Raw genomic sequence first — 14,422 nt, forward strand, 5'->3', positions numbered from 1 at the left:
AGGGAGCTCTGTCTTTCTCATCAAATGAACCCTGCAAAGGTTTTGCTATTGAGGTAATACATCTCTGTATTTTGGAAACTATTTTCAGGCGCAAGCCAGGATAGGGATAGAGTTTCTCTTTATACAGGGCACTGAAATAAGATCTTCAGATGTTTTCAGATTTGCTGTCTTTAAGTTGGAGAACAGAAAACATCACTTCAGTTTTTAGGTTATATATGTTCAAAAGCAAAACAATCTGTGTAGTGGGAGGCTTGATTAATTGGTTTCTTTGCATTTAGTGCAATTGAGGCAGTACTTGGCAATCAAGCATAAAAATGGAGTTTACAATCCTGATCCAGCCTGACAGACTCTTAATTGCAGCATGCATCAAAAAGTTTCTCCAGAGATAGCTCTGCAGAGTTGTTTAACCAGGTGTTTGGATCAGTTTTGACTAGGAAGATGAATTGGTGGGTAGCTCATAACATTTTGCAGATATTTCAATTTGATAAAGGGTTTGCCTGTAACTTCAGAGGACTTGCTGCATAGGAAATGGTGCCTTCAGAAGCATGAAGGGTGGTTTTCTTCCAGCTCTTCTGGAATCACAAATGACAGGAATGGAACGCAAGTTTTTGAAACTGATGTTTTTAATAGAGGAGAACTCATATTGGTTACTGGAAGCAGCCAGTGCTGTACAGTGGTGCCTCGCAAGACGAAAATAATTCATTCTGCGAGTCTTTTCGTCTTGCGATGTTTTTCGTCTTGTGAAGCACGGTCCGCCTCTTCAAGCGGCTTTAAGAAAAAAGCGCAAGACGTTTTCGTCTTGCGAAGCAAGCCCATAGGGAAATTCGTCTAGCGAAGCAACGCAAAACCGAAAAACCCTTTCGTCTAGCGAGTTTTTCGTCTTGCGAGGCATTCGTCTTGCGGGGCACCACTGTATACCTGTTTCTTTGAGGCCCAAGTAAGAAATTTTGAATGATCACCAGTAACATTCCCATTGAGGGTGGCAATATTGTCATATTCTGAATAATAGAATCATAGAATTGTAGAGTTGGAAAGGACCCTGAGGGTCATCTGGTCTAAATGCTCCCCCCCCGCCCAATTTCAGTTGCTGGATTGCATTTCCTAAAACTGAAAAGACATTGCAATGGTCATTAGTATGATATGGAATGTTGTGATGCCCTATATATTGTAGATGGCTTTTAAGAAATAATAGGCCATTTGCCAGTGTCTGCTGAAGACAGGAGTGCTGGGATAGATAGATTGTGGGCTGATCCATCAGATATGGTCATTACTCAGAGCAAGCTGTTGTTTAATGCTGGCTCTTTAAAATAGAAACAGAAAAATGCTCACTTAAGTCAGCTTTCTGAAATAATGCTTTTGGGAGGAAATCCATGCTTTGTGTCTTCCGTTAGCTTGGATTGTGGTTATAGTTCTGGGATTAGAACTACAGGCTTGCTCTAATATTCATGTAGTACATTTCTTATACTCTTTAATTTATCATGCACATGCTCAGAGGTGCTCTTTGTAGCAGAAATGTCATTTTAAAATAGATTCCACATGAGCTGTGGTTCAAATGTAAACCTTGGAAAGAGTACAAACTTCTCATATTTAGTAGTCCCATTGTTGATAAGCCACAGTACTTCCGTTTTATTTTAGCAGCTAATGGCAGTTGTGCCAAAATGAGTGCATGATGTACACTGAATTATAAACCCCTTGGGTTCTTAAAAATACCAATTAATCTTACTTTTACTGGGAAAATGTGAAAATAGCTTTATGCTTAGCAAGTTAGCACATTATTGAGAAAATTAGCATTTGCAGTCCAGCAGACCCCTGGCAACCAGCTGAACACAGCTTCTGGATGTGGTTGACACAGGAATCTTAAGGGGAATCCCACAGATGGGCATTTGTAGGAGCTCCATGCTGCTGAAGCAAAATGCTCTGAAATGCTGTGACCAAATACCTAAACTGTGCTTAAACTGTCCATGTTGCATATAAACAGTCCCGTTAATGCAATCTGTAAGTTTTGTAAGAATTCTGTCTTCTGGATCCAGTTACCTATATTCTTCCTTTTCTCATTGAGGGTGAGGTGGGGAACTCTGCTAGAAAGCTATTTATGGAAAGAAAACAAACTCCGTTGGCCATGTTTGCATAGGACATTAAACCAGACTTTCTGCTTTGTTATGATTTACTGAGAACAAGGAGCATGCAAGTACAATTGTTCCCACTTATCGTAACTCCTCCCTTAATGTGAGGAGCAGAAACAAACTAGCATGGGCTTCATGTTACCTCCTAACCAGGGATTGTATTTTGTTGTTTCCTAACAAGCTACAATCAGCAACACAACAACAAACTATTGCTCCACGTTGGCTAGCAATCTTGACTTGCTAGGGAGAAACAAACCATGATCCTGGTCCAGATGTAGCTTCCTGGGGTTTTTGATTGTTTGCTTGTTTTTCTCAAGGGAAAATCATTGCTTGATGTCAGTAAACTATGATAAGCCAGAAAGACTGACTTCTCATTTATGTTTGATACGACCATTGTGTTCTAACCTTTGCTTCATTGTAGTCTCTGTGTCCTTGGAAAAGTCATTTCTGCATTAAGACACAGAGGAGGATGGGAAGTCTATTTTCCACCCCAGAAAAGAATTGGCAGTGTTTTCTCTTGTATCATGTATTGCTCTGATAAAAGTCACTACATCAGGAGATAGTGGGTGATTAGCTTGTTTTCTCTTAATGTATCTTAGAATACAGTTATAGAGAAACACTTTCTTTTTTTGTACACAAACAGCAATTGCAAATCTTGAACTCACTGTGATACTCTGGTTATTTACAAATGTAAGTCAATACACAGAACATGAATTGAGAGTGGTTGCTATAGCTCTTCTCCGGAATCTGCACTTGTACTTTGAGCATAAGATGGCCTGTCCTAATGATTTAAGAAGAGAATATGCTGTGCAGTTTGTTCTTTTTAAGAATGCATAACTATTTAAATCATGTTGTGACTCTGAAAACCTGAAGAATAAGAAACACACATATTTCATGTTTGGCTTTTTAAAAAGGAATTCATACTCCATTCCTGTTGAACAAATTATTCCTGGTATTCTGTGGTACTATACTTTCAGTAAGTTGCAGAGATAGTCTGTCTCAATATAAGGACAACAATAATTCCAAGAGGCACAGTAAGCAGTGAACAAAACAATAGTTGTGTTGGTTAAGTTTCAGGAAGGATTACAGTTTGGCCTGTATGTTATAGCAACTGATGCCCACTAGATCTGGTGGGGCCACTAAGAGGTCACAGGGTTGTGACCAAGTTCTGGTTCCCCCCCCCCAACACCCTCCTTTGCAAAGATGCTATAGTAGACATTTAAGCATAGCTATTTTACAAACAGTTAACACCTTACTAAACTGAAAAAAATATGTTTTATTTTGGTTCAGAAAGGGCCTGTGCCGCCACAATTGCTTCTCTGCTGGGATGAAAAACCAAGGTTCCTTTTCACCTATTCTGGTTCTTTTCCTATCCTACTCCTTTGTAAAGAAATAGTGGACACTTAAACGTTACAATTCTGTGAATACTTAGCACTAAGGGTCTGTCTTCAGAAGGAGTCCTTGCTTTCATAATTTGTAGTGTGTATTCATGCCACAATAACTGTACATTACTCAGAGGGTAAGGCCCTCTGAATTCCATGGGGATTCAGTCCCCCCTGGTATATACAGGATTGCAGCCCAAATGAGTTAATCTTAAAGGTACCACACAGGACCGGTAATAAGGGACTCCAGGCTGTGGAATAAAATCCAGGAATATTAGGTGGACTAGGAACTGGTACTAGCAGTGAGGGTTATCAATTGAAGTTGGAACATTCAGGATAAAAGGAAGTACTTATTCACACAGTAAATGGACTTTGCTATTATAAGGATGTAGAAATGGTTGCCAATTTAGATTGCTTTAAAAGTGGATTAGACAAGATCATGATGAGATGGCCATCATTAGCTGCTTATCATCAGTATCAGAGGCAGCATTCTTCTGAATACCAGTTTCTGGGGATCATGAGTTGGAGATTACTGGATAGCTCAGTTGGTTAGAGTGTGGTGCTGATAACTCCCAAGGTTGCAGGTTCGATCCCCATAGGGGACAGCTGCATACTGCTGCAGGAAGTTGGACTAGGGTCCCTTCCAATTCTATGATTCTATTAAAAACTGTTTTTCACATGCCCTACCTGTGGACTTCTCATATACATCTGTTTGGCTACTGTGACAACATGGAATGTTCATTTGTGGCAAACGTAGATTTATTGCAGCATAATATGACAGGTGGTCACTTGCTCACCTGCCCCATCTCACTATTCTGGAAGCAGCTTGGAAGATCCACCAAAAATGTTTCTAATGTTGCTCCATCTGTTCCAGTCCTCTCACTTTCATGCTCTTTCTCCCTGCCCTGGATTCAACCTTTGCTCTCTTCTAATTGTGTGAAATGTGAGTTTGTAGTAACAGGCTGAAATGCTTAACATAATTGGGTCACATTATGATTATGTGGAACGTAAAGCTGTCAAACTCAGGTTATTTAAACAGAAAGCACATGATATTTATGCAGAGCTTCTTCAGGGGATACAGAGTTTTACAGTAAAAACATACATACCCCAGAACTACAAAATCCAGTGTGCAGACTATGTCAAGGTATTAAAATCCTAACTTCCCACTGTCTTGATGGTGCTTTTCAGATGGATCCCAGTAGATGTTTTTCAACATGTATATATCCATGGGAAGAATCCATGCTAGTTTATTTCCTGCTTAGTGGCCCCACAAATAGGTTTTGGTGCAAGTCATCCTTGTGTTAGAGGCTCCTTCACAGCCCTAAATAGCTTATTCTAAAAAGAAGTGTCAACATTAGACTTAATGAGCCAGAGTGAGAAGTCAAAATAAAATATGCACTCTTGGTTTGTATTATCTGACTTGTTGAAATAAACCCTTCCAAGAGAAAAATATGTGAAGCCACTTGTCATGAAACAATAATATACATCCTGACAGCTCTGGAGGCCTGATGTATGGCTGCTACTGGGATGATTTAAGTCTTTTAAGAATGTGATGAAGGAGAGGGGAGAGAGACAATAAAGTCAGGGCTTGATGTTTCCACCAGTGGGGTACTTTCACTTTGGGGAATGCTTATTTATCCAGTGGTGGGGTTGGGGACGGGTGGGTGGGAAAGGTGGCAGGGTGGAGACCAAGGGAGTTTACGCTCACCAGCACTGGAGTGGAGTCTGGAACGAATGTTCAGGCTCTTGGCTGGCAGGGGCGACGGAATGTTCCGAGTCAGAGCTGCTTTTGGAAGAAGGGGGTTAGCTGCCTGCAAAGGAATGTTTAGCAGGCCTTTCTATTGTCTCTTTCTCCATCCCTCTGCCTCTCTCTGTTTAATGTATTAAAACTGTGGGGCAGGAGGAGGGAAGAGAGAAAACAAATGTGTGTGCAGCTGACAGGTTAATAAGTGACAGATACTATTTCCAGCTGGGATCTGGATGCCGTAGTAGGTAACTTTTGCTGAAGCTGCACTGAGGGATATCATTTTGGTCATAGTAGTCTGTGTGCCGGGACGAGCGTGATGTGTGTGTGTTTGTGATATGAATAAACTGAAGCACAAACATGGGAGCCCCTATAATGTAGTCAACACATGGATATTTATAAAGCAGAATGCCGTTTCTCAGTCGTGGCAAACTTGTATCCAAGAACAGAAAACTAATCAAGATGGTCCCCAATTTTAGGGTTAGCTCTGTCGTGAATTTTCCTAGGCAAGCTGTTTGCCCTCTGCCAATCCCACCCCACCCCTCCACCAGTATTGCAAGGATAGTAAGACCAAGCCTTACCACAGAGGTGGGGAGCCTCCAGACCACAGGTCCAGTTTGGCCAGCCAGGGGTCCCAGTTTCTCCCATCAGACTACTTCTAGGAAACCACACCCACCTGCTCCACACCTGATGTCATATGTGGCATCATGTGTAGCGCAGGTACTAACGTGGCTTCAAAGGAAAAATTGGAAGCTTTAAGTTGATATTTTCATGTTACAGGAGCCATACTTTAGAGCTCCCAGGTGAGCACATTCACTGAATCTTTTCTGTGCCTGCTAAAAACATCTCTACCCAGCCTTTCTAAAAGCCTACTCAGATGTGCAAAATATTTCCATGTGTTTTTAATCTGCCATTAATTTTAATTATTTTTTTCAGTGCTTTAATCAGTGTTTCTCAAACTTGGGTCCCCAGGTGTTGTTGGACTACAACTCCCGTCATCCCTAGATAGCAGCACTAGTGGTCAGGGATGATGGGAGTTGTAGTCCAACAACACCTGGGGACCCAAGTTTGAGAAATAACTGCTTTAAATAGTTGTTTTTACTGATAACCTGATTGTGTCATTCTTTTTGGAAATTGACTTGAGGTGTTTTGTTTTTAACAGTCAAACAGTATATACATTTTAGGGGGAAGAAGTAAGAGTGAGTTTCCGACTATTCCTTTGCTGGAGAGTGGCACACTTCCACTGCCCACCAGTTTATCCTAATGGGCATTGAGACCATGTCTTGCTCTAGGATCAGGAAAGGGCTTGTATTGAAGCCCCTTTTAAAATGGTTCCTCAGTTGATGCAACAGGCAGAGAAATCATTAAACCATGATCCATTACCCTCAACAATTTTCAAGTGCTCTGTTGGGGGCAGTGGGGGGGGGAGTTTGGGAATCACTGGTGCAGACATACTGAGCTTGATGTACTAGTGCCCTAACTCAGTATAAAGGAGCTTCCCGTGTGAGCTTTGCTGAAGCTTTATTTTGCAAATCAAAGGTGAACTTTGTTATACAATTGCAGAGTGTCAAAATCTTAATGACGTATGTATAAATTGTAATAAGTATGTGGGCATTCTCTTGTTTTTCAGACTGTCGTTTTACTCTGGACATTCTTCGTTTTCCATGTATTGCTTGCTCTTCCTAGCAGTAAGTATACTTTTTAGCAGCCAGTTATGATGGGTTGTTTTTTTTTTTTTTTTTTGCTTAAAAAATCTGTTTATGTTGCATAGCATGAAGCTGAAACATTTGCTGAATCAGCATTTCATTTGGGCTGTTTGTGCAGAGGAAGCATTAAAATGAAAAAGGCTGGGCTGGGGTGGATCTTTGCTCTGAGATCTTTTCACTTGACGGATGGAATATTTGGCCACTGCATGTTAGAGGTAGGCTTTTCCCTAAATTGTCCAGGGAGTCTTTGTGTGAAGGCCAGTTCAAGCTCTTTTTTTGCTACCCTAGGTGGAAGTCTCGGAAAGTGCATCCCAGGACCACCTGTGACATTACAGAGGGTACCAGGACGCTTTCAGTTAGTGTCAGCTATCAGCCACACCAGCAGTGATTCAAGACCCGGGACTAATGCACAGCTTCTGATATGGAAGGCACCTTTGAAGTGTGACACCCCAGGCAGCTGTCTACTCTGCCTATATGGCTGAGCCTATCCTGAAAAGTGAGCAGCTCATATAATGCAGCAGCCGCCATTTATCTGAAGCTTAGGCACTTCAGTAAGCAGCATGGCCAGGCTCGCTTTGCAGGGGGAGAGTCTCTTTTTCCCTTTCTACCTCTGGCAAACTAAGCTTGTCAGAAGCAGTAAGGACTCTTTCTAACTGAGAGTCCTAAGCATTCTTTTTGTAACTTCATGCTTTGCTCTGGGTCATTTGGGTAGGCTTAGCATGAGGCAGGGAGTGTGATGCAGATGATGGTCTATCTAGCGCAACCAGTCTCTACTTTAAGCAAACAAAGCAAGGAAGGAAGCAGGGGATGGGAATCCGCCCATCAAGTGTTTTACAGGCTTCAGCAACATAAATACTGTACTAATTTGTGACTGCCACCCAGTCTTGATAAGCTACATTCTAGCTGTTTGTTGCTCTTTGTTTTTGGCCAGGAGAGAGGTAACTACCAAAACAGATGGGACAATCTAGTCAAAATGGAGATTTTAGCTTTATGTCTGTGTATTTAAGCAAACAAAACGAATACAAAAAATGTCCACACTTTTTCAGTGGGGTGTGTAGGAATGAATATTGCAAGTTATTCCCAGCATGGTTCTGTGGACATGTAAATGTATCAGAACCTGAAAAACTAAAACTGTTAAAAACAATGCTTTTAAATTTTACGTAGAGAGGTTTCTTGCTGTAGGATTGTTCTCAGGAGGAAAATATTTGTGTTTTTTTAAGAGCACTTAATTTGCAGTGTTTGTTTTATTATTTCTCTGAAGCATTTCAAAGCTGCTTCAACTCCCAACAGAATGACAAGCCTGATCATCTAGCCTGTGGTGACATTAATAAAAATACCTCCTTTTTTTTGGTTGGGAGCCATAGTTAAGCATTGACTGATTCTTTCCTGAAATCAGACCTCTTATTTTTGTTGTTGTTCTTGGAGCCTATAAATTGTAGGCTTCCAAGTCAACCTTCTTTACAGTATATGGAATAAAATTATCCAGTCATGGACAGTGGCAGTACTACTGACAGTGGTGTCTTAAAAGTCTCTGCTAGCTCTGCCCGATTTGAGCTGTGCTATAGAACTGTCCTGTGTCCAGCTGCTCTGCCTGGCAGCTGCAGGGAAATTTTCTGGCACTGCTACTGAAAAATCCATCAGCTGGAGATGTTTGGTACTGAAACCAGAGCCTTATGCGTGCAACGCATGTGCTCCAACACTGTCGTTTCAATGCAAAGAACATTGGTGCTTCAAATGCTTATATCTGTCCAAGGGTGTATTAATTATTATTTAGTCTTAGAAAGTTGAGGAGTCAGCCCAAAATCAGAGGGATGAGTGACTCTCATTATCAATTTTGCATGGCAAAGTGAACAGACTTCACACTTTTAGGAGACTTTGGTGTGCTGAGCTAGTCTTGCGAATGCCTCCATGCATGCCCAGATCACAGCTAGCCACATAAAACATTCTAGAGAAAAATAGGTTGAATTGAGATGTACTAAGTTGTGTGTGGTATGTGCTGGACAATTCTGAAGACTGGTTTAGTTGTTCAGCATAACAGACGTCTATTTTAGGTTGACTTTGGCACATTGGCGGGGAAATGCTACCTTTACAAGCAGATCAATCTAATCCCTGACATCTTTATCATGTATTCTAGTGATGGTGTAGTAAATGGGTCTCTCCTACCCCACGAGTATTAACCAGGATGAGCTAAAGAGAGCCTTGAGAATTTATATGGAACTTCTCCCTGTTTGGAATGCTCTCAATCCTTAATGAGTTAGTGGCTATGTCTTGTGCAATAAGAAAGGGCTTACCCCAAGGCTGGTTCTGCCTATTATTGCAATTTGCTGCTTACAAGATACAGATGTGATCCTCTTTCCCTCTACGTAGACATTTCACGGCTCCTAACTTTTCCATGCGGCAACACAGAGTTCTGCCAGTGGCCCCATGTCAAGTCTTATGCATCTGATAACGCCCCCCCCCAAAAAAAACGTACTTTCTGACCAGCTTCAACTTGCCATTTACATGCTTGACTCCAGCTGCAGTTGTGTGCTGCTCGTGACTCCCCAGTTCCTAACATGTGGCATTACTCACAGCCTGGGTTAATCATAACCAGACGCCTGAAATTTCAGCCTCCTGAGGGCTGGAGGAATCTGACTTATGTTAGTGTGACTGACTGCGCGCGCACACACACACACACACACACACACACACACACACACACGAGAAAACAAAACCCAACCAAAAAGGCTATGATAGTACAGCCACCACATTGGCAACTAGATTACAGCTCTGCCAGGATGACTGGAGGAACCAATAGAATTTCCCTAGACTCTCCTCAGCTCATTGCCATTCACTTCAAACTATATCCCTTAACTTCTTCCAGAATGCAGTAAATTGCAGCTTCTTTTCTGCAGGAGTGTCTGCTCTGGCCTTCAGGTAGATCCCACAGTTTGTCAGTTACTTAAATCAGCTTGCTGAGCCACAAGCCCAGGATTGCAACGGCCACAGTCTGTGTCAGAGTGTTAATTCCTTTTGCCCCTCCCTTTCCAGTAACACTGATGCTGCTGTAACAGGCAATTTAGATTTGAATTGTGGTCTTAGAAAAGCATTTAAGACCTTCTTTTTTTTTACATCTGGAGGTGGTCATTAGGGTGATAGGTTTCGACAGCAACAGTGGGGACACACCCACACATCTCCCTTGCATGTTTGCTTGCTTACTTCTATTCATTAGAAATATCTGGAGCTGTGTCAGTTGAGCTGAAGAAGTTTCATTTTCTGTAGTGTCCCCTTTTCAAGGGAGGTGACATGCTAGGATAAATGTGTTCACAACTAGGAGTAATCTCTGTCTGGAGAGGCTGAGCTGTTTAATCCTCTGCTCTTGAGTCCCTTCCACTGTTGGCTGATATATCCCGAGTTATTTATGTGTGACCAAGCAATGCCACAGCTTGCTTAGCTGATGTACTTGTGTGTTTCTGTTAATTCGTATGTTTTCTAAAATGCTTTGGATGTTCACAATAGGAAAAAGATAAGAGTTGAGTCCTTCCTCCCTTAATTAATCAGTTAATTCAGTTGAGACTTGTAACCTTAATAATATATTGTGTGTGCAAATATCCATGGCTAGCAATATCTGTAGCTCCAGTAATGTGGTTTCAGCAGTGAGTGGACCCATCTGTTAGTTTTCACATACACACATGTCACTCACTACTAACATTCCTGCTTTGCAGGGGGTTGGACTAGATGGCTCTTGGGGTCCCTTCCAACTCTATGATTCTAACAAAATTTGCTTGCTTTCTACATGAAAGTGACATTTTTGTAGCAACGTAGTCGTGTGCAAAGTAATCCTTGGGAAGTGGGCCGCGGGGGGGGGGGGAGGAGGGAACTCAGACCAACCCTCTCCTTTTCAACTCCCTCCCATAGGGTTTGGACTTGAGTCATTTTGAAAGGGTAAGGTCTCGCACAGCTCTCAGCCAGGTCAATCTGTTTGGTAGACTGGTGAGGAGCTAAGCGGCAAAGTGAGGGAACTAGCAAAGACGCTTATGGGCTGGTTTTTATTTTGGCTATTGAATGTTGGCAGATATTCTGTTATCAGTTATCTGGAAAGAATTTATAAAATTGCATGCTAGCATGCCTTGAGAATACTGAAGGCTGACAACTAATGAGTGAAAGTTGCTTTAACGGAGTGAGCTAATGATAGTCCATTTCCCTCACCTTTGCTCCTTACAGGGCATAACTGGCTGACGGCAAGGGGTTGCATCTATTTAGAGAGAACTGAATGAAGGGAATGATTCATGTTTATTCCCTTGTGGACAGTTGAGAGAATGTAGTCTATTCTTTGACTGGCATAATGGGGGCAACAAGTGAAGAATAAAATGCAAAATTGACCTAAAAAAAAAAGATTTAAAAAAAATATAATTTCTGAAGAAACGCTTTTAAAGGGGAAACATTAGCAAGATTTTAAGGTAAATAAAGTTGGTTTTATGATGTGGATTTTGATCCCTTCCCCGTTCTTGTTTGGAATCTAACTTCTGGTTAGCTGGGCAGCTGCCCTGAATCTTACTGACTCAGGAGTGGAAAGATTTACTTGACGTGGAAATTGGACTTGTCCTTTGCCTATGAAAATGCAGCTGTTGTCATGTCTTTTAGCATTTGCGTTTATTGAAAATGGCCTATCCCTCCCCCAACCCAGCCATAGTGCGGAAAAATAAAAATCCTATATAGAGGTGATTCATGACTTGCTGTCCTTGTAGGGGTATCCCAGGAGATAGGGCTACATGGTCTTGTATAGTTCATGAAGAAGGTAGCAGTCAGCAAATAAACTGTACCTGGAATACGAGACTCATGTTGGACCAAATACGTTCACAGGCAGTTGTCTGCACATAAGCTGTTTGCTGGTTTTTGGAGCAGATATTTACATGGAGCTTAACCGTAATCTGTGCCATTTGCATTGTGTTGACATGATCCCTTTGCTACAGAATTGCTTACAGACTTAAACTATGTTTAAGTCTCCTTTAAACTTGTTGCCTAGCAATTTAAATAAATACTCCTATTACACACCCAATGGATACTATATGGCAGCATGTTATCAGGAAGGTTGGTAGATAACCCTGTTTTATCATTGAGATTGTTTATATATATGTCTTAAGATAAGCAAAACAACATTGCTCTGAGCTGCCATGAACCCTTAACTTACAAATAAAGCAATAAGAGAAAGGGGAGGGGATGCAAATCTCCCAGCTGCCCAAGGAAGCCAGTAAGACAGAGCAAATGTGTTGCTGTCTCATGTCTTGCCAGGGTCTTGAAGATTTGGGCCATACATGCACCTTTTAGTCCAAAGGTTGCTATGCCATATTTTGTAGCAAGTCTTAACATACATACTGATGAAGTAATTTGCAGTATGTCAGGGCCTGGGTGGGGGAACTGGGGAGAAGGGAAAAAAGAACCCATTATCCATACTTATCCACCCAAACCTCCCTCCTTTGCCTGACTGGCAGCAATTCTTGCTCTCCATAAGTAAGCTGCAAGCCAGGTTCGATCTTTTTTCAGACAGATACATCTGTTCTCTGTTGCTAATGGGACTCTGTAAACAGATCCTTGAGGTTAATTTGGGAGTTAGCATGGAGGATACATGTTAGGAAAAGGTTGTCACTTTTATGTCCTACTTGCTGAGTACACAGAAGCATCTGGCTGGCTGATGCTGGCAATAGAATGTTGAACCAGGTAGGTCTTCAGTCTGACCCAGCAAAACATTTGTGGGTGGGGGTTGATCCATCATTTGGGCCTAGTGAGCAGTACTAATGCTTCAACGATGCATGTTTTCTCTAAACTGAGGTCCTCTCCTGTCAACCACGTACACAATAATAATAATAATAAATTTTATTTATATCCCGCCCTCCCCAGCCGAAGCCGGGCTCAGGGCGGCTAACAACAATAAAACAGTACAAAAGTACAACATAAACAACATTCTAAAGTCATTCATTATAAAAATTAATTAATTCAAGCCACTAGCAACCATTGGGCCAGAGCTCTGCGAAGATTGCCGGGGGAGGGAGTCAGGCTGTGCCCTGGCCAAAGGCCTGGGGAACAGCTCTGTCTTGCAGGCCCTGCGGAAGGATGTCAAGTCCCGCAGGGCCCTGGTCTCTTGTGACAGAGTGTTCCACCAGATCGGAGCCACAGCCGAAAAAGCCCTGGCTCTAGTTGAGGCCAGCCTAACTTCTCTGTGGCCTTGGACCTTCAAGATGTTTTTATTTGAAGACCGTAGGTTTCTCTGTGGGGCATACCAGGAGAGGCGGTCCCGTAGGTACGAGGGTCCTAGGCCATATAGGGCTTTAAAGGTTAAAACCAGCACCTTAAACCTGATCCTGTACTCCACCGGGAGCCAGTGCAGCTGGTATAGCACCGGGTGAATGTGATCTCGCAGCGAAGACCTCGTAAGGAGTCTCGCTGCAGCATTCTGCACCCGCTGGAGTTTCTGGGTCAGTCTCAAGGGCAGCCCCACGTAGAGCGAGTTACAATAATCCAGTCTGGAGGTGACCGTCGCATGGATCACAGTGGCTAGGTCAGGGCGAGAGAGGTAAGGAGCCAACTGCTTAGCTTGGCGAAGATGGAAAAATGCCGCCTTTGCTATAGCTGCAATCTGCGCCTCCATGGAAAGGGAGGTGTCGAAGATTACACCCAAACTCTTAACGGACGGTGCTGGCACTAATTGCGCCCCCGCAAGAGATGGGTTTTGCCCCCCCAATCCCATATCGCCCCGTCCCAGCCACAGGACCTCTGTCTTCGAAGGATTTAGCTTCAACCGGCTCCCACGTAACCATCCAGCCACAGCTTCCAAACATCTGGTCAGTGTGTCTGGGGCCGAGTCAGGATGGCCATCCATCAACAGATAGAGTTGGGTGTCATCGGCATACTGATGACAACCCAGCCCAAAACTCCGGACAAGCTGGGCGAGGGGGCGCATAAAGATGTTGAAAAGCATCGGGGAGAGTATCGCACCCTGAGGTACTCCACACACCAAGGAGTGGCGCGATGACAATTCCCCCCCAAGCGCCACCCTCTGTCCCCGACCAGAGAGAAACGAGCGCAGCCATTGAAGGACTGTGCCCTGGATCCCCACGTCGGCAAGGCGGTGGTCCAGAAGTTCGTGATCGACCATGTCGAAAGCTGCTGATAGATCTAGAAGAATCAGCAGCCCCGACCCGCCTCGATCCAGCTGTCTACGAAGGTCATCTGTTAGGGCGACCAGAGCCGTCTCGGTCCCATGACCAGCGCGGAAGCCGGACTGGAATGGATCCAGAGCCGATGTTTCATCCAGAAACCCACCAAGCTGTTCAGCAACCGCTCTCTCAATCACCTTACCCAGGAACGGAAGATTCGAAACCGGGCGGTAATTGGATAGATCTAAAGGATCTAATGATGTTTTCTTTAAGAGCGGGCGCACCACTGCCTCCTTCAGTTCCCCTGGGAATGTCCCCGTGCCAAGGGACAAAT

At 43.1% G+C, this 14,422-nt stretch overlaps 1 protein-coding gene across 2 annotated transcripts in view; it reads left to right on the plus strand.

Moving 5' to 3' along the window:
* Positions 1 to 14,422, plus strand: part of PLPP1 (phospholipid phosphatase 1) — a 93,480-nt gene that overhangs the window by 62,048 nt on the left and 17,010 nt on the right. For both annotated transcript variants that reach the window (XM_083466249.1, XM_083466250.1), the window contains exon 4: positions 6,880 to 6,937. In XM_083466249.1, coding sequence (XP_083322375.1) covers positions 6,880 to 6,937 — 58 coding nt within the window. The remainder of the gene's footprint in view (positions 1 to 6,879; positions 6,938 to 14,422) is intronic.

The sequence above is a fragment of the Podarcis liolepis genome, assembly GCF_965112155.1.
Source record: "Podarcis liolepis genome assembly, chromosome: 11".
NCBI lineage: Eukaryota > Metazoa > Chordata > Lepidosauria > Squamata > Lacertidae > Podarcis > Podarcis liolepis.